General features: G+C 40.1%; 1 protein-coding gene across 1 annotated transcript in view; it reads right to left on the bottom strand.

Moving 5' to 3' along the window:
* The window catches only part of CRYBG1 (crystallin beta-gamma domain containing 1), a 65,004-nt gene that overhangs the window by 21,210 nt on the left and 15,826 nt on the right, over positions 1 to 27,968 (bottom strand). Inside the window, exons 2-13 of the mRNA XM_056486730.1 lie at positions 20,300 to 21,789; positions 13,219 to 14,671; positions 12,964 to 13,140; positions 10,523 to 10,570; positions 10,292 to 10,410; positions 8,799 to 8,961; positions 7,718 to 7,857; positions 3,903 to 4,029; positions 3,539 to 3,574; positions 2,981 to 3,123; positions 2,597 to 2,723; positions 2,361 to 2,506 (exon numbers count right to left, since the gene is read on the bottom strand). Coding sequence (XP_056342705.1) covers positions 2,361 to 2,506; positions 2,597 to 2,723; positions 2,981 to 3,123; positions 3,539 to 3,574; positions 3,903 to 4,029; positions 7,718 to 7,857; positions 8,799 to 8,961; positions 10,292 to 10,410; positions 10,523 to 10,570; positions 12,964 to 13,140; positions 13,219 to 14,671; positions 20,300 to 21,789 — 4,169 coding nt within the window. The remainder of the gene's footprint in view (positions 1 to 2,360; positions 2,507 to 2,596; positions 2,724 to 2,980; positions 3,124 to 3,538; positions 3,575 to 3,902; positions 4,030 to 7,717; positions 7,858 to 8,798; positions 8,962 to 10,291; positions 10,411 to 10,522; positions 10,571 to 12,963; positions 13,141 to 13,218; positions 14,672 to 20,299; positions 21,790 to 27,968) is intronic.

The following is a 27,968-nucleotide window of genomic DNA, read 5'->3' as shown; positions in this document are numbered from 1 at the left end:
GCCAGTTTGGAAGTAAACATCAAACCCTACTTAAAAGAACAAAGGCCCCTCCTATTTTCAGGCAGCCTGGATTGCTTTCTCCTACTTTAATGGTAGAAAAATAATTTTATGAATTCTATGTCTGACTAGTCTCCAAAAAATGCTCAAGAGCAAAACATTTTTATTTTCAAAGTAGTACATTTTCATTTTTCAAGAAGTCAATCCACACCTCCTTAGGATATATTTTTCAGGATGTCTTTACAATGGACTTAGCAAAGACATGAAAATATTGCTTTTTAGAAACATTTAGAAATTTTAATGCAGCTAGTGCTGAATTACCCTAAAATGGAACAGTCACTCCCCAAATGCAGAGCTGGGCTGTCTCCAGCAATATAGTTTAGAGCTGCAGTTGAGCTCACAACTTGTTCATCAGTATCTGTGCACTGCAATGTCAGGCTTTCTCTTCTTTGATATACCCTTTAAATTACAGAGCAATCAAATTAATTATGTGGGAAATACAGATCATCTGTTATCTTACTGCTCTAACTGCTTACCCCAGATACCTGTAGTTAAAAAATTGCAATGAAAGGTTGAGGGCTTCTTAAATTTTTGACTTAATTGTTTTCAATATGATACCAGGAAGGTTACTTCAAAATATTATGAAAAGCTTTTATTGAATCTGTCACAGTTCACTATGTCATCATCTGCATTACAGTCTAAACAGCTCAGGAAATTGCTCAATGGATTATTCATTGCTCTATGACAGATTTCTTGGAAGGAAAGATATAAAAAAGCCTTCTACCTGAACAGACGGTTAACACTTAAAATAAAGTACTGTATTGCCAAACATGACTTCACAGAGATCATTCAAGCTTTCTCACACATTAACATTTAGTGAGGTCAACACAAACCCCCAAACACTCACAACCTCTCTGGACAAGACTCTTAAGAACTGAGTACTAAGCACCTGTTATGCACAATGCATCTGAATTTTTCAAAAGCTTATTGCTACAAATTACATCTTTTGGAGTCTACAACGTGAAATTACAGGAGCGGTGGCAAGAGTCTGTGGGACAAGTTTTGTTCACAAAGACTTCTAGCCACCTTTGCCATCAGAGTATTAAAGTCACTCTTAATTACTAGAATACTCAAACTGATCTATGATTCCTATCTCAGAGGCAACAGACACATTTACTGGAACAACTACATGAAGGGCATGATAGGTAACCCACAATTTGTTTCCCAGTTTTGGAGGCGACTCCTTCCCATTAATTTCTCTTGCATATTACAGAAGACAAAAGAGCAGAGCTGCTTCAAAGGTCACAAGGCAGAAAAAAATCTGCTGTCACACCATATTCATATACAAATTAAAAGCATTCCTCTGGAATGCACCGAGCTTGATTCTGCAACCTTTATCCAGACAAAACTTGCAGAGATATAGCACAGATAACACACAGGAAAGATTATGGGTGCGGCTGGGTAAGGCAGAGCTTCCAGCAAGTCACCTGCATGCATACCAGGCAGGGAGACAGACTGTACATCTCACGCTTTTTTGGTTCTGCTACTTTGGTTAATTTTGTGTGTTTGCAGCCATGTTTACTAATACTTGTCTGCATTTCCAAAATACTTTGATACAGTCTGCAAGGCTGTGAAACTCAATCTGCACTTGATGGACTTGACTAATCAAACAGCAAAGTCTATAAGCTGATCAACTGCAGGTGACAGCACTCGTGACACTAAGTGTTGGTTTGTTAATGGCCATGGCTAATACAGACTTTTGGGAACCATATGTTAAAAAAAAACTCTAACAATAAAAGAAACACCACAGCACTAAACCACTGTTAACCTATAGGACTCACTGCAAAAGCAATGTTAATTTTCAGAACAGTTACTCTCCCTAGTATCAGAAGGTATTAGTGAGCACAGTAAAAGTTCTCTCTAATTAAAACACAAGTGAGAGAAAAAGCAAGGAATCTAGCTCTGATCAAATGCAAGAAGCCTGGAAATTATTTCCATAACAAATATTTCAAAACTGGAAATTGTTTCCATAACAATTCTGCTGTTGAAATGCTTCAAACAAATGCAGCCACAAGACCAAGCTATTTCTTCCTCTCTTGATGAAATCTTGTCTCATGCTTTCATACTCTGTGTATCAGGAAGTCAATGCTTCCTAGGACCATCTTATCCTACTGTAAGAAGACAGCCAATTTACTGCACATATTCGCCAAAACTTTACTTTTCTCATTTTGTGGTCAAGGGCAGAAAATTTTATCTGAAGACTCCACATAGAAATCAGAGTCCTGAAAACATCTGCAAACACTATCGATTTCTATAAAGACCAGCATGCCTAAAATGAAAGAGTGAATAAAAGCATCACTTACACGCCACTTAGCACATTTATAGACTGTGTCCTCAGCCCATATCCAGTGTCTTTCAAATTGGAAATGATACCTAACACGTTGATATTGGAACCCTTTGATCCAAAGTCTTTTTCACTGTACATTATCATATGGGAGCTTGTGAAGTCCTGTTAAAACAAAGAGAAGCACCATAAGGAAAGTGCCACATGACATCACAGAGCATCAGGAGACACCTGCTACGTGTCCTTGGAACTTACACCGACAATCGGTCGCAGGGACTGCACCGCCTCATCGTAGCCACCCCAGTCTGTCCAATCCCGATACGCTCCTTCTTCCAGCAAGTACTGATGGCCTTCAAACCCAGCCTTCTCGTAAGCAACCCAACTGAACAACAACAACAGCAACAACAAAGAGTCTGCACGTGAAAATGGATAAGGGCCACTCCATGTTTTCATGAAGCAGATAGAGATATGTGTTATTTATTCTTTTGCTGTGATTATTTTCAAATTTAACCCTGGTGTATACCTCAACCCAAAAATTACAAAAACAAAATAAACAGGGACTGGATTTGTCGACTGCAACTTCCAGCCTATGGAGTTACTACTTCAGCTGAAGGGTAAATACCACTTTTCCACACTTACACTCCTCCCAGCACTTTCATGGATCCCACTGACGTAAATGGAAGTCTTGTCTTGTCTTCTGATTCCTTGTCATCAAGCATAAAGATCTCTGATTCTACTTCCACATGTCTTCCTTCAAAGAAAGGCTTCTCATAAACAATTACCTGGAGTGGAAATAAAGTGAAAGAAAAATTGCAGGGAGGATGATGAATTCTGACAATAGACAGTTTCTTTTCACGGGCACATTGAGGGAGAATGCATAATGATGAAACCAACTAGTGGGATCTCTCCCTACTCTACAAGAGGATGCACTAGAGATCCACTACCAGAGATGCAACATGAGGGCTTGAGCATTCATTGCCCATCTGCATTATCTGGACTGCTGTTAATACTGTCATATATACACGTGATGGATGCAGAAATGTGACAGAAGTTGCATTTTCACTATGTGGTCACATACAAAAGGATTTCCCAGTAAACCATCAGTAGTTGGTATCCCATCAAAGCATACTTATCTACCCATGTGTAGTTCATGTGCTGTAAAACAGCTTTGGACAATCAATACATACTGACTTTTACCTTTGGCTCCCCACTGAATTCAACTTTGCGACCACCCTGTTAAAAGGAAAAAAAGAAGAAAAAAATTAAGCTGTTCATGACTTAGGCAACTTACAGATGTCTTTAAAAGTCATCAATTATTTACAAAAAGGCAGGACTAAGATGAAATATTCCTTACAGAGTGCAAGTGAAAATAAAAGGCAGATTAATGGCAAAGATGGATGCAATCAAATGCTGTAAGCTCAAGAATTTTACACCCTAAAAATTTTGGGTTTTTAAAACGAGTTAGATTTTTGTGTGTCCTGAAAAATCTAGCCAGCTTAATACATTATTTATAACACATAAACATAGGTTATTTAACTTGTAAGTAATAACAGTAGTTTACCATTTTCAAGGGCCTCATTGACCTAATGTAGGCTTCCTTCTTCTCCCAGAATAATAAATTAGGATATTCACCAGGCTCCAACATTACAGGGACTCCCTGAAAACCAGGTTCTTCATAAAGAAGCCATCTAAAAGTAGAGGGGGTGGAGGGATAAAAGCAAGACATAAAAACCCTAGAACATTTCCAAACAGTAAAGAACAAGACAATATGCTTACTTTAGCAGCAAGATCATTGTATCCTCAACAAAACCTTGTTTCTTTACTACCAAAGCTGCCAGCTACAAACTGGCATACTGACAAACTTCTGTGCTCCAAAGAACCACCAATCACATGGGTTTTGTTTCAACAGCCCAAAAACCCAAACAAGAACAGTGAACAGTAAGAATTTGATTCTGTATTATCTGAAGGCAAACATATTTAGACTCAAAAATCAACATTTAAGGTTATTCTATTATTTTTAAATAGTTTTAAAATGCAGAACCTATTTACAAGATTTTTTAAAATACCTACTAAACCTTATTTGTATTTGATGCAAAATCTGCTCAATAAAAAAGTTCTAACCTTATGTTGTTTACTAATATATAGAAAAATCTGACAACTCCTTAGAAATCTATGTCCTCACAACTTGTCTCTGCTAATAAATCTACTTTGAAAGACATAACTTTGAGAATTCTTTAAAAGGGCAGCAAAAAATAGTTTCTCAAAGCTTTTTAAAAATAAATCTTAGCCAGTCATCATTTGATGGAAACAAAGATATCTGATATACTGCTGATATCTACATAAGGAAGTCAGAGTATTTCTTTAATTTAAATGTGCTGATCTCAGAGAAGTGCAGTGTGGAGCAGTATTAAACACACAAACAGCAACATCTTTTGCAGCCAACTCTTTATTTGTGCAAGGACCATAATGCATAAATCTGGTGATACCAAAGAGATTAAAATAATCCATCACTCTGTCACACATTAAAGGGAGATTCCAAGCTAATATAAACTGGCACAAACTGGTATCATTCCATTGTAGACACATGGCTCCAAGAAACAAGCAAGGTGCTGTAGTTTTATTACTGTCTATAGCTGAATGTTTAATATATTGAGTGCCCTGTATTCACACCACTCAGTAAGCCATTGCTTGTGGCTGGTCACACGTGGTATTTCCAAGGGCTCCATACCGGGGTAAATTCTGCTCAATATCTTAATATCAATGATTTGCATGAGGGGATTTGAGTGCTCCTCAGCTGTTTTGCAGATTACAAGAATTTGGGTGGGAGCATTGATCTGCTGAAGGGTAAGAAAGCTCTACAGAGGGATCTGGATCAATGGGCCAAGGCCAATGGGATGAGGTTCAACATGGGAAAGTGCCAGGTCACAACATTCCCAGGCAGTGCTTGAGGACTGGGGAAGTGTGGCTGAAAAGTTGCCTTGGCAGAAAAAGACCTGTGGGTGCTGGTCAACAGCAGTTATACACAAGCCAGCTGTGCCCAGGTGGCCAAGAAGGCCAATGGCATCCTGGCCTCCATCACCAACAGTGGGCCAGCAGGACCAAGGCAGGGACTATCCCCCTGTACTTGGCACTGGTGATGCCACTCCTCAAATCCTGTGTTTCAGGACCAGTTATGGGCCCCTCACCACACGAAGGGCATTGAGGGGCTGGATTGTGTCTAGAATAGGACAATGGAGCTGGTGAAAGGTCTGGAGCACAAGTCTGGTAAGAGTGGCTGAGAGAGCTGGAGGTGTTCAGCCTGGAAAGAATGAGACTCTGGGGAAACCTCATTGCTCTTTACAACTCCCTTGAAAGGAGGTTATAGCCAGGTAGTGACTGGACAAGAGGAAGTGGCCTCAAGCTGCACCTGTGGAGGTTTAGACTGGGTATTAGGAAAAAATCATTCACTGAAAGAGCTGTTAATCACTGGACCAGTCTGCTCCGAGGAGTGGTGGAGTCACAATCCCTGTAGTATTTAAAAGATGTGCAGTAGAGGTGTTTAGGGACATGGTTTAGTGGTGGACTTGGCAGTGTTGGGTTAATGGTTGGACTGGACGGTCTTATAAGGCCTTTTCCAACCTAAAGGATTCTATGACTAACTTCACTGCAAGATCTGACACACATGGAACAAGGAGAGAGTACAGTCAGAAGATAAAGGTGCATTGACTCATTTCTGTTGGCAGCTGTTAACAAACAGCAATTAAGCATGAACACCGGGAAACTTTAAGATGATACAACCACACCCACATGGCAAGGTGACTCAGAATCAGAGCCTCCCTCACCTGCCAATACAGTGAACTATGTCATGCTTGTAAACTAAAGGCAAAAAACCCCTAACCCTGCACATGCAAAAAAGGAGAAGCCATCTGCTGAATTTCTCATGGATAAAACTTCTTTCTACACTGGACTAACAAACAGAAAGACAGTTGAAAAAGAATATATTTCACTTCCTAGTGAAAATATTAGTCTGCTTTCCTTCAGGGATACAAATGCAAGAGAGAGATATTAAGATAGTAAGAGTTTATGTGGATTTAGTAAAACAATGCTGTTACACTAATGCAAAATAAAAACAACTGAGACGTGCACAGGCTCTGCCTCCTTTCAAAAAAAGTTTGTAATTTTACTGGTCAGAGATAGCTTTAAGTGAGACAAAATAAAGTGGAGACATGGATGAAGTGAATTAACAATCGACCTCCAAATAACTTATCTGATTTCATTACTCTCATGAGACATATAATTTGGATTGAGATTGCAGTTCACCAGAAATAACTTCCTGTCAGAGAACCAACTACTTGGACATCTTCACATTTGTCTGTATACCAAACTGCTTCACTTTTTTCCCACAAATCAAGGTGTAAATATTTACTCAGATAAAATACCCTTTTCCTAACAACAAAAATGTCCATATATCATGTGGTAGATGTGAAAAATCTTTACAGCAGTATGTAACATCCACCTTCAGCTGGGCAGTTTTTGATAGTTAGACTATTTGCAGCAAGGCAAGTGCTATCAGTGCCCAAACATAAGAGCTAACAACCAAGGTCTGTACACCCTTTAAGAAGTTCTGCAGGATGACTGAAAGTGGCTCCTGTCTCACTTTTTCTGAAAGAAGCCTCTCTCTCCTGCATACTTTTCCCAGTACAACTTTGAAGCATGTTTTCTATAAGGATTTACAAGTTTATTTATTAAGCCATGAAAAATAATATTGGTACAGTACCTGGATTCCTCCTTAGAGGTCTCCTTTCTCATAAAAGCTTGCTTGGCTTACAATATTACCCTCCTAGCTCAGATGGCCAGATATTTTCAGGTGACATAATGTATTTGTATTAAACATCACCATAAAAGCCCAAATCAAAAGGTACAGTGAAATACAAGAATGTCATGAACAGACTCTCTAAAGCATTAAATCTCAGTTTATAACAGAAGGACATAAAAAATTATCTTCTTTTAGTAGGATGATTTCAAGTTTAGAAGAAAGGAAGTGGGAAATGTGGTCTTATTATAACAGCTCATTCCCCACCCTCACTTATGGTAAGTTTGCCTCAATGAGAAAAAGCAAGAGAGGCAAACTCTTATTCCTTGGCTACAAATATGCAAGGGTTATTCAGTATTTACTACACACAAAAAGAAGAAAATCTAGCTCTAACAAAACATTGCAGGTCAGATTCCCCAAGAATAAAGCATTACAGTGATGCACTAATACCACTGTCAACAAATACTGCCAAAATATAGGACTAGAATAAATATAGCCTGCTCACAAGTCTGACAGGTGTAACCAATGGTTTAAAGCAAATTCCTTTCATTGCACTACACATTCATACAGAGCTATATACTTACATGCCCCAATGTACTTTAATAGAGCAAGTCTTCTGAGTGGTTCCAAACACCCCTGTTTCTTCAGTGTCATCAAAAAAGGAAGTCACGATTCCTAACCCTTCAGGCTCTGTATACAAATCAATTCGGCAAACCCTGTAATCCTGAAAAATGAAGATCGCCATAATCACTTGATCCGTGCTCCGAGTTCTGTAATTACTGTGCATAACTAAATCAGTTTTGAAACACCTGTTTATTTTAAATTGTTTCCCCCCTTGTCAATTACTACTGCTATTAGGTGCCTATAATAAAAGTATAGCTAAGCCAGTTTGCCTGTCTCTGAACCAAGACAGTCAATCTCTAATCAGTATTTACATTGTTTACTTTCTGCCATCTAGGCAGGAATGCGTCTTCTTTCATCAGTTTACATCTCCTCTAGCAAATTAAATCCTAAGATAACACCAAACAAGCCATCCTTGAAGAGAACTGCAACTTAAACAAGAATTGTAGTTACAAGCAATATATATTCCTCCTTTTTCCTTTCCTAGTCAAATAACTTTATAGGTTGTGCTTGTTTTGGCAACCTGCAACTACAACTACTTAATGGTAGGTTAAAAGTGCATGTAGAAAGGCTGTTCCATCATGTGTGAAACTAACTAGTAAGTTTGCCCATACCAGGCAAACCAAAGTTGGGTGTTTCACATTGAAGTTTGCATTGAGTGCAAATTTAGTTTGTATTGGAAAAAAAAAAGAAAAACCTGTATTTTGAAAATACTAAATTATTGATGGTTTTCTGGATGCTTTTCCTGAGACTGACCAGATTACAAAGCATATGCTGCATGGTAGCATTTTGATGGCTATTCTAATAAAGCTCCCCAAGTTCTGTTCCTACCCTCCTTCTTCTTGATATTACCACAATCCCCCTTGTGCAAAAGCCCCACATGCCTTTTGTGATTAAACATGAAATTCAGAATGGAAGATTGTTTCATGCACTTGTAGCTCATGTTACACTTGTGTCCTACTGGACCAATCACACTCTCTATCAGTATAAGACATCACTATACATAAAGGTCTATAAAAAAAGTTTTTTACATATACTACTTGCCTTAACAACATGTCTGATTGAACCGATCACTGCAGGCTCTTGAGACTTGCAGTCACTTTGTTCTTCAGAAGTACCTGCACCCCAAATATCTGTGAGTTCCAACTCTCCTTCTTCCAGTGGAATAGAGGGGCCTTCAAAATTTGGTTTCTCATAGAGTATCCAGCTTAAAATAAATTTTTAAAAAATCTAATTTTTCATGGTTCTTTATCAAGTGTGATTTGCAAACATCATGTTCCCACTTAACAAATCATTTCATACACAGTACTGTTTTCAAACCCTGCCATTTCCCCAATACAGCTTATTCACCCAACACTGCTGATGCAAGTCTCTGTGATACCTTTAAAAACAATGATAAAAACAAAGATGCCTACTGCTGAATTGTACTCTTACAAAAAAACTCCTCCATCTTTCTAAATTGATAAATTGGGGCAGCAAAGACTACTGTGTCTGAATACTAGACTTTGTCTGAGATATTAATCAGAACCAATTTGTACATCAGAAAACAGTGACACTGCAGACTGCTGCATCATGTATAAATAGACAAGTTGCTTGGATCCTGTGAACATCATGGAGTTCCATAGGAGCTGGTGTAGATGTGCCAGAGGATAAGACTGCTCAGAAGACTACTTCATTTTTAACAGCAGATTGCAATATATAACTAAATAAGAACTTTATCCGTCTGCAAATACAAACCCTTCACGCACTTCAGTGGAAGGAGGAAAAAACCCCAAACCCAGTCCCTCTAGACCATGCTGGAATGACAACCTGGTTTACAGAGATCAAAAGGTTTTTGTTCCAGTTTTCTGAAGCTAAACAGCAATCAGTTTGCTTCCCAGTACCTCCTGTTGCAGCTAGCCCTTGTGTCTGCACCTTACTATCAGATAATTACTTTTGAGAACCTGCTATTTGACTGCATTATAGCCTGGCCACAGTATAACTTGCCTTGCTAGCCACACTACTAATGGCCCTTCTGTTGACGCTATGAAGAAAGCAGGAGATGAACTTGTTTTGAATTACTTTTGGGCAATATAGCTTTTAGAGCAAAATTCCTCCTTTTGTCAGAGAAACAGTCAATTATTTCTACTGCACCATCTTCTTCCCTTGGTCATGAAATAATCATGTAGGACCTGGCTTTAAACTTATTTGCTAGCCCTTTTAGCCCAATCCAAAAACTATGCAAGAATCCCTAATGACCAGAGGAGTTGAAGGGCAAAATAGGAGGACAGAATCTGTCATGTCATCCCACACCTATGTCCAGTGAAATCTTGCACCCTGCCAGATGGTAACACTCACTCAAGTAGTCAGCAAAATAGGTTTTCCAGCTCAGAACTTCCTGTTGCAGAGGTAAACTTCCCTATTTCTTGCTCACAGCTGTTCATGTTACATTGCCTTTTACAAAGCAGACTTACTGTGAATCACATGCCAGTTCTGTTTCAAAACATTTCTGGATAGAGTAAAAATCTTTGTATAAAGAGTAAAAATTTATCTCTTACCATCCTCTGATGACTTTAATTAAAATTGTTGGTGACAGAACCCAAGAACTGCAATCTGGAACATCGTGGAAAACTTCAATGCCATCTTTTTGACAGTCTGAGTCACAGTATATCACTAGCTGTATTAAAAAAAACCCAACAAAACAGAAAAACACACCAATAACATACAGTTCTATCTTCCTAAGCTTTAAATATAGAAAGGAACAGTAAAACTATTAAAATTGATCTTACCTTGCCAGGTCTGGGATTGATTTTACTTTGTCCATTTCTTGGAAGTGTCTAATAGACAGTGAGAAGAGAAAAATCACAAAAAAAACCCCCACAAAATCCAAAACATTTTTAATAAAGATACTCAGCTATAAAAAGGGTTAGTAGAACAAAACAAAAACTAGTCTAAATAGTAAAAGCTGGTTACCTTTAAACTATACCTATATACCCCTTCAATCTCTACTTCCCCTTGCAGAGCAGCATTTTGCCACAATTGTATAAATTTATACACTTTTTAAAAACTCTGAATTATCATCTCACTGAAGTCTACTAACCTCAGATTTGAAATGCTTTACTATCATTCTTATTAGCTTCCTATATATGCCAGGAGTACAATACCAAGAGATTACTTTAAACATTGCCACTGATAAGGTACATGCTGTACAATGATAAGGATGAGTTTAAATGTCTAAAAATATCAAGCCATAAAACACAATGTATTTAAAAGGAATAGATGAAAATACTGAGGATGCAGGATGGCACATACATGCATGAGCTAACTAGCATGATCAATTTTGTGAAAAATTAATCAATTTTGAGACTGTGAACTAAGTGATAAAACTACAAATATTCAGAACAAGTAAAACATACAATGTCTAAAACAATGTTAAAGTCAGCAGTAAATTATATGATATAGAATATATGGGAAAGCTGTGGTTTCATTGTGTCATCTTCAAACAAATAAAGTAAGTATTGAAATTATGTGTTTGGTTTCCTAGCAAGGAGAGGAGTGCCCTTTCTGGGACAGGGTCCTGCTCTTCCAGGAATTATTCACAAACAAAAAGACCAAACCAGATCCTGCCCCTAAATAGGCAACCAGCAACACGTGCAAAGAATTAAAGAGAACATAGTAGTTAACATGCAGAGCAGGCAGTGGTCGCAAGACAGCTCTTAACCACCACCAGGTTTTTGTAGGCATCATCAAGGCATGTTGAAGCACGACTGGTTTTTTAGCCTGCGCTTCAATTCCAATTAAAACTTGTTCTGTGTTTTGAGGAATGCCAAAGTCATTGTTTTGGGCTGCCCTTACTCTTTCCTTCACATTACCCACTAGCCATTGCATCATCATTTTCTTAGTCAGTGGAAGATGCACAGCAGGTACACCTCACAGAAACATTTTTGATTCCTAACTTGAGCCAAACAATTCGGTCAGCAACGGTGCCACAGAAATCCAGAAACCCTTTGAAGTCTAAAGAGATTCTCTCAAGTGCAGCCATAGGTATGTACACACTCCACTGCTATATCAGGCCTACACACATACTGCAAAACTGGAACACACTCAAGAACAACAGTTTAAGTAGCAAAGACCAAACTAAGACAGTACTAGCTTTAAATTCAAGTTTTTAAATCCAAGCAGTACCATCAGAGTAAGAAAGCCTCTTTAACTGGTAGCATAAATCTCACTACTGTAAGTAATACCCCTAATTTTCATCACCGCTCTAATTAACACAACTTCCCATACGAGAAGAACCTACATTCTCAAAACTGCAAGGTACCATAGATGGTTCTCTCCTGCAAGGTACAAAGAAAGGAGCTAATTCTGCTACTCCACTCCTTTTAGTAGAACTGTTACAGCAGATAACCATTACTTTTGGAAAGTATTTCTCAAAGGTCTTACATGCTGCTTCAATTCCACAGGTCACATTCATGTGGTATTAAACTTTCTGAAACATATTTCTTCCCATGGTTCTTAGAACTCCTGATTAATGTTTTCCTCTCAGGTCACAATAACAGCTGACATTAACAGAAATATCAAATACTACAGGACATTGGTTCACTATTTTAAAAATAGAAATTACAAATATATTCCATATTAAAGTTGCTTAGAGGGGAAAACATAGGTCTGTCTTCAGTCATGAAGAACAGATACTTGTAATAAGACCAAGAGACAGCCCTCCACTGTAGCAGTACTTTCTATCCAGTTCTTAAAGTATTCTTAAAGAATATATATCTTTCTGCCAATGCACAGGAATACAACAGAGGGCTAAAATAAAAAAATTTGCTCTGTTACTTATTTAACTGTACAATTGCTAATGTCCTGTTGGAAGAGAAGAGAGATTACTTCAACAGAAGTTTTCTGAAGTTCACAGAAAGCGTTCTACTAATTTGCAATAAAAAATTAAAGTTAGCATAAGATTTGTTTCAATATAATACAAAATCAAGTATGAAGACATATTCAAAAAATGCTTTCCATTCATATTTGCAGAAAATCTCAAAATAAAGACCTCTTAATCATGTTGATAAATGTCACCTCATTCTCATTTTCAGATAAAACAGGTACCATACCTAAGTTCACCTCAATGTATTTGTAATCTATATATATCCCAAAGAGGGGAAACAAAACAATGTATGCACATTGTCTATTGAAAACTTTGCAGGCAGCTTTTTAAAAACACAGTACTTACATCCACATCTAATAAACCAGGGGGGACATTTGACTCATATCTGCTTGCTCCTAACCAGCTCGAAAAACTTTTCTCAGGGTTGCCGTAGTTGGGCATTTGTAAACTTAGCTCTTTTTTGGCACCATCTGCTTGCAGGTACTTCTCCACAAAACTTGGAAACTTCATATCTGAAAGAGACTGAATTGCAAAATCAAAATTAACACTCATTCAACAGGTAGACAAACATTGTTTCATTTCCTGAATGATCTTTATTACCTCAGGTTTTTGAGGCATGATGAATGTCCCAGAAACATCCTGTTGTAAAGGAGGCATCCCTGAGGAGTCAGTTGCAAAAGCCGTTGTGTTATTTACTGAAGTGACAGAAGGGCTAAAAAACTTTTCTTTAGAAGATAGCAAGCTTGAGAAGAGGGAGCTTTTTTCAAGTCGTGATCTCTTAATTTCACCATCTGTACAATCAATGTTCTCTTTCCCATTTATTTCATGAGGAAAGGCAGGTTCCTCTCTACATGACTGCAGAGCTTTGAATATTATACTTTGCTCCGTTGATGCACGCTTGGGCCTGACTCTGGCTATTGTTTCCAGGCTTTGCATTTTAATTTGTTGTGTTGGTAACAGATCCTGTGTTTTTTCCCTCCTGATTCCCAAACCAAAAGTAAATACACTAGGATCAAACACTTTCTCTAAGTTGTCTTCATGAATGGGAGGCATTGCAAAGTGGGGTGCTGGAGACTTTGGAAGCTTTGACCTCTTCTTTTTCTGGGGTAAGCAAACTGAGCTGTCTAAGTTTTTTATAGTTTCAGCAAACTTCTTCATGTCAGATGGGGAATCAAAAATGCTGTCGTCTTCAGCAGATCCATTGCAGGTTTTGCCTGGGCTCTTTTGTGTATCGGTGTTGTGCTCTGATTCCAATATACTGTCTTGACTGCTGTCATCATACTGCAGTGCTGCAAAGTCCAAATCTCCTGGCTTTACCTTTTTATCTCCATTTTCCATATTCTTAAATTCTGATCTGGAAACCTGATGAGATGGTAGAGGATAATTATCATTACTGCATGGTGATAATGTCTCTGTGTTTGGCAGCACTTTTTCTTCGTTTCTATGGAATTCTGAGCTCGTGTAATTTCTTTGGTAGAAAAGATCTTGAGCATTTTCACTTTTAACAGGTGAGTGCAAAGGCAGTTTTAAAGGTGAACTTTCTTTCCTTGCTGTGGTTAATTCTGGTTCTGTTTGCTTCAGAGAGACACTACCAGCATCACTTTTGCTGCTTTGGTTAAAAAGGGATATTGCAGCTTTTACTTTAAGTTCTGTTGTCTTCCCAATATCCTCATAAGAGGCAAAGCTTTCTTCATTTTTGCCTTTTAACTCTGCAGTGCTTTCTTTCTCCAGTGTGCCATTCTCAAATAACTTCTGGCGACTGCTTTGCTTATTTAGTGTTTTATCAGGCTGTTCATTTTCTTTAGATTGTTTTCCAAATTTAAGCTTTGCTCTGCCTACGAATGTGCTTGGTACAGCACTATTTTTTGAAGCAGGGATGTCAGTAGGCCTCTGGCTCTGGTTAGCACATTTGTTTTCAAACAAGGAAATTTTGTTGGCAATGTTGCTGTTAGTTTTATTAACTGGTTTTTCAAGTGTCTCCTGCTCACTTTCTAAATTGTCTTGATTTGTAGGTGTTTTAAAATTCAGCTCTATGTTCTTCGGTTTGGCTGGACTACAGGAGGCAAAGTGACACAGAGTGACATCTTTAATTAATCTTGAACAGGCTTGTAACAATTTTCAGAACAATAAAATGTAGAATTATAACCATAGACTTAGTTTAAATTTTGATATCTCAAAAGGAATTAACTAAAAGGGGAGTAACTATATAGATTTAAAAATACTGAATTTTAAAAATACTGAATAAGAAGTATATATTTCAAACATGTACTTAGCTCTTTAAGGTTAGTAAAACAAACACAGCAGCCTACAACATCTGCAATTGAGGCAGAGAACTCAACTACTTATGACTGACAGACATTAAAATTTAGTAGTGAATAGGCAGAATAAATTATAAACATGCAATTCCCTACAGAGTTTAGAAAACAAATCCCAATTCATTAAGGTGATAATGAGTTGGTTAACATTTGCATATTCTCTCCAACGAGTTTTGAAGACATCTGCCCAGATTCTTTGTAGCCTTTACACCTACACTGCAGAAGCAACCTCAAATTGAAAGAACTCTCATGAATGCTTGCAGAAAATGTTAGCTGTCCCCAAGCACTGCAGCACCACCTTAGCTAAGCGAACACCACATCGTCCACTTTCTTCGGGCAAACTTAGCTAACAATTTATATTGTGTAAAGTAAGGCTAATAATTTCACAAGAATTGAACTTGGAAACTCAAAACTTTTCTATCAGAGTGGACAGAAAAGCACGTACAAGTACATGCACACAGTACTCCTGTGCTATGACAGAAGGCTGAAGATGCACAGCTGACTGTTTCAAGCTCTTTTCTCTCAATACCTACAACCAGGAAAAGTTATTATTCCACGTAACTGGCTACTGCCAGTATGTATGAACAGCTGTGAAGATGCAAGGCAGATGGCTTCAAAATTTACCAGTCAGCTCTAAGGAGTGTCAAGGAGCCCACCATCACCTCAAAGACAGTCCTGTTCTACAAAGGGGAATCTGGGGGACACTCAGCAGTAGGAGGACAGGTAGAAACTGCCCTACATGAAATCTGACAAAGGTGAGAGATATAAAGAAAACAGCCTGCAGAAGTCTCCAGGGTCCCAAATAATCTACCAATCATTTGGTGATTCTGGTATTTAGTGCTTTCCTCTTTTTTTAACCTACATAAATTGTGTTCACTAAGTTCTCAGGCAGTTCTCTAGCCGAAGAAGGAGGTGTGAGATACAGGAACAACCCAAAAAGTGAGATCCTTTCCCCTCTTCCTCAAGTGATCCATCCCAAATAAGAAATTAAGCCCTCCTAATGCAAGACTCTCCATTTCACAAACTTTTTTCTTGGGAATACCATGAGGAACAAACCAACTGAAATAAGAAGAGGATTCAAAAATTTTTACCCTCAAATCTATACAGAGAGAAACTGTTAAAAATCACAGAATCATAGACTATTAAGAGGCTGCAATGAATCTTAAAAGATCATTTAGCCCCAACTCCCCTGCCATGGGCAGGGACATCTCCCACTAGACCAGGCTGCTCAAGCCTCATCCAGCCTGCCTTTGAACACTGCCAGGATTGGGGCATCCTCAATCTCCCCAGGCAACCTTTTGTAGCGTCTCTCCACCCTCACAGTAAAAAGTTTCTTCCTAATATCCAACATAAATTTCCTGTCTCTCAATCTGTACCCAGTACTCCTTGTTGTATCACTACAGTTCCTGGCAGAGTCCCTTTTCAGCCTCTCTGTAGATCCCCCCTTCAGATACTGGAAGGTTTTTATGAGGTCTCCATACAACCTTCTGTTCTCTGAGAAGCCCTGACTCTCTCAGCCTGTCTCCATAGGGAAGGTGCTCCAGCCCTCTTATCATCTTTGTGGCCTTCTCTGGATTTGCTCCAACAGTTCCACATCCTTCTTATCATCATATCATTTCAGAGAAGCCTTCCCAACATTGCTTCCTGTAACTACCAACCTATTCAAGCTGGTTCACAACTGGAAGGCTCTTATGAAGAATGCATGATCAATAAAAGAGGAAATGGCAAACTTAAAATCCACTGGCCGTACTTCAGATAGGTGCTAATAAAACACACTTGGAAAATGTAAGGAAAAAAAAAACCACAACAAAGTGTTCCTGAAAAAGGGAAGGTATGAAGGGAACTATCATACAGCATAAATTAAATAGATTGAGGAACTACTTTTCATTTGAACTATAACTGGTTTTTTCCTAAATTTTTAAAAGTTAAATTATTCTATGACTTTTCTCTTTGGAAAATGAATACAAGTTGCAAGGGACCTCTAAAAATCAGCTAGTCCAACTTCCTACTCAAAACAGGGACAGCTTCAAAGTTAGATCAAGTTCCTGGAGGCTTTGCCTGACCAAGTTTTGAATAACTTCAAGGGTAAAGATTTCACAACCTTCCCAGTGAAGCAGGGTGGCCAGTGCCACTTTGAATTATTTTTGCCTTATATCCCATTAAAACTTTGTTGTTACAACTTGACCTGCTGGCTATGCTTCTGCCTATGGAGCACAGTACAGGCTTAGCCTTTACCTGGTACAATGATGCACTACTGACATGTGCTGAATTTCCTGCTCACCAGGACCTTTTATATCCTTTGCTGATTAGAAAAAAAATGTACTTATCCTTTTCTTTTACCTGTATTTTCAAGAGGTAACACTAATGGCCCAATTATCTTAACAAATTCATTCCCATACCACCCTTCACTTGCAATACTACATGCATTTATTTCAACATAACAACATGTATCTTCCCCATAAAATCCGTGTCTCTCTGTATGCCCTGACACAAGCAAGTTTAATGGCTAACAGTGATACTTATCAGCCACACCTAAAACCTATTTTAAATGAAGAGCTCACCCCTCAAAGGTATAGTTTCAAGCTTTGCAAATTTATGCAGAAACAACCACTCCAACACTTTGTATTTTGTATTCCCCAGTATTTCTGCACAGCAGCAGCAGCCAAAGAACATGAGAAAGCTCAGCCCTGCAGCTCCATTCATTATAGCTGGCCTCCTCTAATCTTTTCATTACAGTTTTTTCCACACAATGAAATACTGATTTTAAATTCAGCCAAAAGATGCACTTTATTGCAAGAACTGAGTTTCTAAGCTTGTTTAAAAAATGTTGTTTGAGTATCTTTTAAGCCTCTCATCTCATATGGGGAAAAATCTTAACAGTACAAATGCTTTCCCACAAGCAGTCCAGTGTGACTGATTCTTCACTACCCATTCCTGATCTGCAACGCCAGGAACAAGCAGGCACAAGAGAAATACCAATGTCCTTCTCTTTGGCTACACCTTGCAGCTAAACTGTGGAAGCAAGCAGTTAAACCTCTCCCAACAGTCAAAAATGGAAGGTGAGTCACACGTCAAGCATGCAACTGGTGCCAAAAACACACTGGTGCCAAAATATCAGATTGAGGTGAGCAAAGAAAGATGGCATGTGAAAAGAGAAGAATAATTCAACAAGTGAGCTTAAATATAAAGGCAACTACAAAACCATGTCTGAACATAAAGTATGACAACTGCCAAGTTTTCCGCTAAGCACATCAAAGTAACTACTGCCTCAGGTTTTATCTGCCAATTAAGATTTACCATCAACCTCATTTTAGTCTCAAATCTGATAGATTTCCCTTCCAAAAGCTAGAAGCAAAGTATCCTGTGACTTTCAAGTTATCCAGGACACTAACATAAATGGAGAAAAAAAATTCTGTCTTTATTTACAAGGCAATCTACATTTCTGGAGGTGAATGGAGAAACTGACCTGTTTTGAAATTGTTTCTAAAGAAATTTGATTCCCAGAATTGGCACAATGTCATTAGTAAGAGACACCATGCATTTTTAAGGAGAACTACTTGTATTATATAAAATCCATATTACAAGGGGCCAAGGAATCTCTAAGTAAATAGGTATTCTTTAATCAGAAAGGAAATTATGTGAACTACCTAACAACAACTTTTCTAACCTTTGAAAATGAAAAAGTTATCTGTTCAAAGCAATAACTAGAGACCAAAAACACACCATCTCCTAGTAATCACCATCTTTTCCTTTCCCATTTCACAGCACCTTAATCCACATCCAGGTTTACAGATCATATATTCTAATGAATGACCATGAACTATACCAGATCACCTGAGCATGTAACTCTGGCTAAAGAAGTGGTGCAGTGCTGTGCAATGACAGCTATCAGATGCATCAGAAACCTTGCAGGCAACACGGCAGTCCCCACCCAGGGCTAAAGTTCCAATAGCAACAGATAAGGCCAAGACACAGTGTTACACCCCCTACAAAATGAGATGAAATAGAACTGGCTGTTTGCTCCTTAAAATTCAGTCTTTCAGACAGGATATTTGTCTGTTACTTTATGAATACAGTAAAATATAATTCACTGTACAGCAAACCCAGGAGATAGAAAAAATTAAATCCAGCTGTGCAGATGTTTATAACTCCATCATCACTAATGACAGTAACACAGAGAAAAAACAATAAAAAAGCTACCTTACCTTTGAAGCTGTGAAGATATAAAGAGTTTAAGATTTGTGATCTATATTGCCATATGGCAAAACATCACCTAGTACGAAAATGCCACAGTTTAACTTTCAGTACTAGGCTTTTTAAACTTAAGTTACAAATTAACAACTCAGATGTAGAGTATTACAAATTGTGCAAAGGAAATTGCTTGTGCACTTCTCAGTTGTGGGAAGCATAATTGGAAATCGAGGTGTCTCTGAAACAATCACCTTGAACCACCACATCCCTCCAACACAACAATTATGAATGCTCAATGTTCCTCAGGTGGGCCTACAGGATTCAGTGTACCCCAACATGTACAACTGAACATGCCAGAAAGAGGAGTGCAATAGCACACAGCACACAGCCATGACAACCAAACAACAGAAATGAATAACGCAAACAAATCATTCCCTGCGGATGAGAATGCAATACTAGCCAAGTAATCAATCACTGGTCTCATACTAGTGGTAACGTGAACTTTATAAATACAGCCGCTTCTTTCTAATCCTAAGGAAAGCTCTGATCACCTGTTTGACAGAGAGTTTCTTCAAGTGTAAAATCAAAAACTGAAAACTAATATATGCATAATTCTGCAAATCAAAATTTAAATGATTCATCCTGCACATACTTAAGAAAGCAACTGTATCCATTCAAATCTCAGGAGTGTGATCATTTGAACAATCAATTTCTGCATCGCATCCTACATTTCTTCATAAAATAATAGCAGAACTTAGGCTCTTTCATAGAAAACTTAAACATATTTCTTATTCAAAAATTTTCACATACAAAATCTTCAACAACATTCTGATTTGGTTACAGAGGGAAAAATTACATTAAGTTCAATGATAGATAAATTAATCTGATCCACAACGATGATGACTGAGCAGTGTTTATATATGTTAAATTATTCCATATAATGGAACTCAAAAAGACGTTCCCTATCAATTTAAAAAATGAAAAAATGAATTATTTTTCTAATGCATATAGACTACAGTGCTTGTTAAGTGGTAGTTTTAATTATGGTAATTTTTTTTTTAAAGGCAGTTCTTAACTGAAAACAATTTACACAGCCAGTGTTTCCATAGAATTCTAAACACAGATACAAGCAAAATTACAACTACAACAACAAGGCAAACTAATTTGTTACTTACAGGCTGATCTTTGTTGTGACTGTTTTGGAAGCATCCAAACTCTTCAGCTTCGTGGTGTCTAAATCAGAGTTTGTCTGTCTTTCAGCTGACAGACACAGGTCTCCATTTTTAATCCCATCAGTATGCAAGAAAGCTTTTCCATCTGCACCATTACCATGCTTTACTGCCTTGGTATCATTTCTGCCCTCAGCAAACACCAAGGCATTGTCTTCTGTCTTAGCAGCCAAAGAAGCTTTGGGAGACTCCAAACTGTCTTCCCCAAAAGCCACAGGAGTAGCTCCCTTTTCCACTGAAGTTCTTTTTGTTACTGGGTTCGTCTCTGGTGATGCTAAAGGTTGCCTTTTTGAAGAGTAATCTTTCACCTGACCCTTCAAACCAGTAGGGGAAATGGGTACAGCATCCGATTGATTCTTTTTATATGATCTTCTCCTTGCAGAGGTTGTGTTTGAGATCTGCTGCTTGCCCTTGTCAGCTTCAGCTTTAGATGCCCCTTTGTGAGCAGATCCAACTTTTAGGTCCTGATTACTACCTGAGGAAGAGGAATTTCTTTCAGGAGTCTGTTGAAGAGATCTCACTTTTCGTTCAGGGTTTATTATCTTGTCTGAAAACACCTCAGAATGGGAATCATCCTCAAAAACAGATTCTTCTCTTGCAGTATTCTCAGTCTGGTTTTTCTCTCCATTTGGAATGTCATTAGATGACTGAGACTTTCTCCGTTTTCCAGATCTTTTACTAGCAGATTTTTTATCCATTGTGTCCAAATCACTGCAATTTTCTTCTGATACGAGAGTCACGGGTTCATTAAGGAGTTCGTCTGTTTTTCTTAGATAGATATCAACTGTTAACACTCTAGCAGAATGTGTGTGCTCACTCGCTGCAGATTCCAACTCGTATGGCAAATCCTTCGGTTTTGCATGCCCAGGCTCCTCAGACACCCACGTGTTCACAAGCTGCTTGTGACTTAAGATACTCTTCTCTAAGTCTTCGCTGGACAAATTTCTCAAGCTCTGTATGAAATCTGGAGTTGTGGAATTATTTATATCTGTGACGGATTCTTTCTCCAACCCCAGAGTTTCCACATTCAGGCTGCTCTCACAGAAAGAGTTTTTAATGGTTTCGCTGCTGCCGCTCCAATCTGCTGACCACTCGCTGTCAGAAGAGACTCCCCTACTACTCCATTCTGAAATGGTGTCGTGATACAGCGGTCTCACTTCCCCACTGAAATTATATTCCTGTGCCTCGGAAAGGGCACTTACGTTTCTCACTTGGTTCTGTACTTGAGGAGCTTCGTGTTCTTCTCTGAAGTGCCTACAGTACACTGCCTGTGCCCCGTGAGGAGAACCTGACCTCTCACCCTTATGATGTGAAGTGTGTTCTAGTGAGCTTTTGACATTTTTCCTCTTCCCTGTACCAAACAAATTTCCAAGTCTTTCCAAAACGGGTTTCTTTTTATTTTCTTCTCTGGAAGAATCTGGAAGGTGTGAGGTGGACTACGAAAAAAATCAAACAAACAAACATTTCGTTAATGTCAAAATTGCTTCTATAATACATTTGTTTGTTTTAGGACCACTTATAAATTAAAAGGACACAGTGAATAGAAACAAAACAGTTTACTGAATAATACTGGCTCTCAAAAAAAGAACAAGAACAACAAAACCCTTGAAAAACAATTAGGACTCCACAATGCTTCTGTATGTTTTTGCCTGCATTTGTTTACAAGTGTGCTCATCTTGCCTTAAAATGGCAGCTTATAATGGCAGATGTGCCAAATCTCAAACTTTTGCACAATTAGTTAACATCACCAAAAATGTTACAGAAAAGCATCCTGGTGCCTGCAAGATCAAGGTCAAACTTCATGGTCAAAATTTTCCTTACAAAAACATGAGTGAGGAGTTTAACTTTCTCTCCAGAGTGGCTGAGTCAGTTTTCACACTTGTGCCGGCAGAGAATAGTTTCAAAGGTGTAAGTTGTCTTACAATTCATACATTTCTCATTAATGAAGTTCAGTAAATATTTGGTTTGTGTTTTGGGCTAAAAAACCCAGAATAACAAAAGCCACTGCATCACTCAGTGAGTATTACTGGGTCAAACACTGCCCTGGATTACTCTTGGTGAAATTCTGCCTTACAACTTCTAATTAACATGGTAAACAGGAAACACGCAACAGCATCGCCGAGTACACATGCATATTTGCATTTTAATATATTAGCCCTTTTTACATGCCGGTACGATGAATACTTGTTTTGAGACGTCTATTTCAAAACACGGCGACTATTTTCTACCCCGGCGCACCAGACCTCCGGAGGAGAGCGGGTTCCCTCGGCAGCACGGACCCTGCTTCAGCAGTTTCCACCTTGTTTCTTGCCGCACATGTCCTGCTCCCCTGCACTGCCCGGCGCACTCCGAGCGCCCGGCGCGCCCCCAGCGCCCAGGGCGGGCCGGCGCTGGAGCCCCGCGCAGCCCCGCGGCCGCCGATCCCTTCCCTGCGGAGAACCGGCCGGGCACCACCTCACCGGAGGAGCCACAGCCCCCGTCCCGCGCGTTACCGCGAGGGGGAAGCCGCCCGAGGCTGCCGCTGTCCTCCCCCGTCCCAAAACGGGATAAGCAGGAGGAAGGTGCCGTGGCGGGCTTTACCCGCCGCCGGCCGCGCCGCATCCTCGCCTCACCTCCCCACCCCGCCGAGCGCCCGACACTCACCGCCCGGCTCGGCTGGGCTCAGGCTGGGCTCGGCGGCCCCTGCGCGAAGCCGCCCCACGGACCCGCCGCTACCCGCGCGGTGCCCGGCGCCGGCCGTCTGTGCGCTCCGCCTCGGCCCGCCCCCGCCGCCCGCCCCGAGCCGCCGCCCCGCCGCGGGCAGCGGCTCTACCCGGCCGGGCCGCCCCTCCCGGCCGCCGAGGGAGGCGCGGCGGCGGCGCTGGACCGGCCCCCAGCGAGCGCCGCGGGGCAGCGGGAAGCGCGGGCGCCCGCGGCCACGGGCGAGGCCCTGAGGGGGCGGCGGGGCGCGAGTGGGCGCCGCGCCCCGTACGTGCCCCAGCAGCCCGCGCTGCGGCTGCCGCCTTGTTATTGAGGGCAAAACGCCGCCCCGGGCAAAACCGACGCCCTTTGATGTTGAGGGAAAAGCACCGGGGGATGGGGGCGGGCGGATCGCGCCGCCGCCGCCCCGGCGAATTGCAGGGCGGGCTGCCCGACGTGAGGCGGCGCCCGGGCCGGGCCAGGGGCAGGGGCTCGTCCCGGGCCAGGGCAGGAGCCCTGGCTCGTCCTGGGCCAGGACAGGGGCAGCACAGTGCAGGGCCACCGGCTCGTCCCCGCCCAGCACGACGGCTGCGGAGCGTGCGGAGAGGCCGTGACCCGGCCGTCCCCCGATGCCGGCCGCTCGGAGGCGCCGGGAGCAGGCGTGGCATTCCCCCAACCCCGGGAAGCGTGCGGGGGCTGGCACCCCCGTGGGACATCTGGGTTCAAAGCTCTGCGGGAAGATGAACCCGCATCTTCCACCTCGCCCCGGGGCCGCGGCTGGCTGCCGTCTGTGCCTGCCCTGCCGGGCGGCCGGGGCTCCCCCCTGCCCCGGGCCGGGACACGGCTGCGGGCGGCCGCGGCTCCCCCCGGCCGGACCGGCGTGAGAATGACTCCGCGGCCGAATGATGCCGGCGCTCTCCCCGGGCGCTCAATTAGTATTTAATGTTTAATGAATGCTCAACTAGCCCTCTTCTAATTAAGGCTTAATGACTTATATGAAGTGGAACAGCTTCAACAGGAAGGACCACGCAAGTCTCACTTCGGAGCGTCTGAGGACCAGCGCGGAGGCGGGGGAGACACCAGGTCAGCCCGCCTGCAGCTGGCCGCGGTGCCCGGCCTGCGGTGTGTCTGGCCCTTTGGCTATTGAAGAAAATAAGGGCTTTTTTTTTTTTTTTTTTTTTTTTTTTTTTTTTTTTTTTTTATGGAGTCACTTCCTCCTCCAGCTGGAAAAGTGTTAAGTTAGTTATTTTTTCTTAATCAACAGCCTACACAGTCTTGGCTCTGGAGAGGCACACAGAACTTAATGCCAGTGAATGTGCAGCAGCAAGGCTGGCCCAAGCAATTGAGAAATACAAAAAAAAACCCATGAAAAACACAGAGCCTAAGCTGGGGAAGAGGTAGAGGTGACTTATACTGCAACCAAACAGAAATCCATGTAACCCTTGTCTTTGCCTATCTCTTAACCAATGTACTCAATTCAGCTGCTAAGCAGCTGTACCACCAACCGAGCAAGACCTGTGTCCTCACACAGGGATCTTTCACCAGTGGCCTTCAAATCTGTGGTCATTACCTTAAACTCAAGTTTTTGTATTGTTGGGGTTTAGGTTTCATTAGAGAGTGAAATAAATGAGAAAGTTGATGCCTGTCTTTTTCCTCTCCTTTCAAGGACTTTTTTCAACTAGCAGAACCAAAACAATTAAGTAAAGAGCAACATTAAGGGCTGCATTAAATTCATGTATCTCAGACAGGTAAAGTGCTTTCATGATAACAAAACCAACTATAAACTTCCCTATCAGATGCAACAATCATGAGTAATGCAGCTCAATTACTAATTTCTTATTCTATGTATGTATTCTATATATTGCTAGAACTAACTAATTATAGGGAAAGGATAAGGTTACAATAATGAACATTGCTATCTAAAATAAGTAAAAACACGAAATTTTTACACTTAATGCAAGTTAGTAAGGAATGATACTGATTTCTCCGAAAATTTATAATAACTACAAGTGTGAGGAGGATGACTATATTGTTCAGACTAAAAACTGCTGGAACACCAAAACAGGGGAAATTTAACTTTATTATGGTGTCAACCAGCATATTAATATTTGGATGAAAATAGCTGTCAGTCTTCTAAAGTAGTTGGGACTACATTATCAACCTGACCCTCATTATTACACTTGCTGTCAAGTTTTTAGTTTGCAAGATTACACCTGGAAAAATAAGTTATTTGAACTGGAGATCTGGATTTCTCTCTTCCCAGCCACTGATTTTCATAAAGTCCATGGGAACTTAATTATCATTGAGACATCTCCCCCTTTCAAATGTAGTTTAAACTACAACCAACAAGTTCAAAAGGTGTTGAATGGAAGTGAGGAGGGACAGCCAGCCAGTCCAGTCACATAAGCCTTGTTTCCTCGGGGAACAAGGCTAAAGATTTTTCCTTGATCTTGAAATAGCTGCCCTATGTAAACTGTTTTGAAGTAATTTCTTCATACAAAGTACCTTAATTATATACAGCTCTTTCAAAACACATAAAAGACCAGGTACTTGCCCTGAAGAGGTTGTATTTTAAGTCAGATAAATGTAGGTGAGCCAGTATTGCCAGTGCAAGAGGGCACAGAGACCAAGCTTCTCAAGGGACTCCCAAGTGGGACCCAGCCTGCCAGGGCACAGGACGAGAAGGTTTGATTTACAGAGCACTGCATGTTTGATTGAAATTGAAATGAGCATTGAAATGTTTGATTTCACAAGGCAAGAGTACCCTCACTCTGCAGATCAGGCTTCTTCAATGTGTTTATGCTCAGGCATTCTTACTCTTAACACAGTTGCTGCTTGAGAAATACCTGATCAAAGGCATTGGCAACTGAAAAATTTAGAGAACCTGCCTTTCCATTCCTTGGACAGTGTGGAGGAAGCCATTTCAAGAACTCTGCATGAACCTTGAAAGCTGTGTTCTAATCTGAAAGCAAAATGCTGTTGCCTTCTTAACCAAGAAATGTAAATCTTGTTTGTATTTATATTCATACGTGTTTATGCTAGCATTAAAATATTTCCTCTGTTTTTGGCTGGGGTTTTTTTCTCATTAGCTAATATAAGCTGCCACAGCCAAACCCCTAATTTAACAGTGCAATTAAACATGTGCTTTGCTGGTCTCCAGTGAAAAGAGACCATAAGCTGCTATGTTCTGTTGAATCAAAACTTCAGGATGTGTCTTGAGGGATCAGTTGGATGTTATTTTCTTAGATGAGTTCATCTGAGTCAGCTGAACATAAATGAAAACACTTCTTAGAGCACACATTAGAGAAAAAAGCAGTATTTTTACTAGTCATTAGCAACTTTGTGGTAACTAATAGATGGTAATATCTAATGTGGACAGTTCTTTAATTTAAACATTTCTTTTCCAGCATACGTTCATCTTCAGAGGGGAAAAAAGCAACGAACCATTTAGGGAAGAGTAAGTTTGAGATTTATCATTCATTAGAAGGTCATAAATAACTGTATTTCAAGTAACATGAAAACTTCTGAGACCTTTCTATCTTCAGCAACTCTAATAGTGTAGGACCCTTACAAATTCATGCTGGAAAGCCAGTAACATCAAGTATCTTTAAATCACACTATCATAATTCACCCAGCCATGAGAAACAGAAAGCCTTGAAGTTCTAGCAGTCACGTGACATCCTAAAAAGTGCTTTAGCCAAAAACATTTAAATAAATAAACTATTACTCTTCAGGCTTTGGCATTCTGCAGAGACTGAAACTTAAATATCCCACGCTAACAGTGCTGGGCTTTGTGAGGCTGAAAATTGCTCTGGAGTATTGCTGGCTCAACGTGCTGTGAAAATATTAGTAGAAAAACTGGAAAGAACAATATACAAATCAAAGCTAGGAGAGAGAAAAGTCTGAGAAGCACAAGACCCACTCGAGTCCTCAAGTTCCACAGAGAGAAGGTTTCCTACTGCTCTCCTGCAGGTGAGTGCCATAGCTACTGGCAGACAGAGAAGGAGTGTGTTGCAGATGGAAATAAAGGCTTGGTGCTCTTCTTTTGAAAGCACAGGGGAGAGATATACTTAACAAAACATTGGACCTGAGTCAATTCTTGTTGTGATTCACTGAAGGGAAAAAAGCAGTTATATTTTAAGTTAACCTAAATGATCTCTAAACTTAACCAGTTTAACTGACCTTGCTGTCAATCAAATGGATTTGAATTACTTTAATTCACCATTCTCATTGTTCATTGTTTATGCTGACCCTTAACAGAGACACAAAAGGGGGGTTGTTTGGCATATACTCTTTAAACATTTTCTTAGCATTTCTTTTAAGGATACCATGTTCCAGGTTGACAGTGTCCTCTTCAGAGTTAGAGAAAAAAACACACTTTAAATTTAAGAAGTCCACTCTAGCACGAAATTCACTCCCTGCCTCTTCCAGCTCTTTGCCTGCTATGCAGACAGAGGATATAAACAGCAATAACTGGATTTAAACTATTTCAGCTTTACCTGAGCAATTTGTATAGGCAATGCATTTATTTAGATTTGGGAACTTACCTGAATAAGCAAGGGGCTATAAATTTGAGACTTGAGCAGAGTGAAGTGAAACAAACATAAGTTTTCTTAATAGTCATTTTTTACACATAGTGTATTTTCTAGTAAGTCAGGATATTTTAATGAAACTATTCATATCTTCAAGAGAATAGGATCTGTCTGCTTCCAATTTATTTTTGCACCTTAGAAGTAAATTTCTAGTTCAAACGTATATTGAAAATTGACTATTTTGCAACAGCATACACTAATGAGCCTGCATGTTTAATGGACATTTTGGAAAGGAAATCATCAGCTCAAGAAGCATAAATGTGTATATAAATTATTTTATCCCATTTTATTTCTTAGGTGAGAAACACCTAGATTTAGATATGGATGTATTAGAAAAGAACAGC

This window comes from Oenanthe melanoleuca, chromosome 3 (assembly GCF_029582105.1).
Source record: "Oenanthe melanoleuca isolate GR-GAL-2019-014 chromosome 3, OMel1.0, whole genome shotgun sequence".
NCBI lineage: Eukaryota > Metazoa > Chordata > Aves > Passeriformes > Muscicapidae > Oenanthe > Oenanthe melanoleuca.
This window is presented reverse-complemented; position numbering and strand designations above follow the sequence as displayed.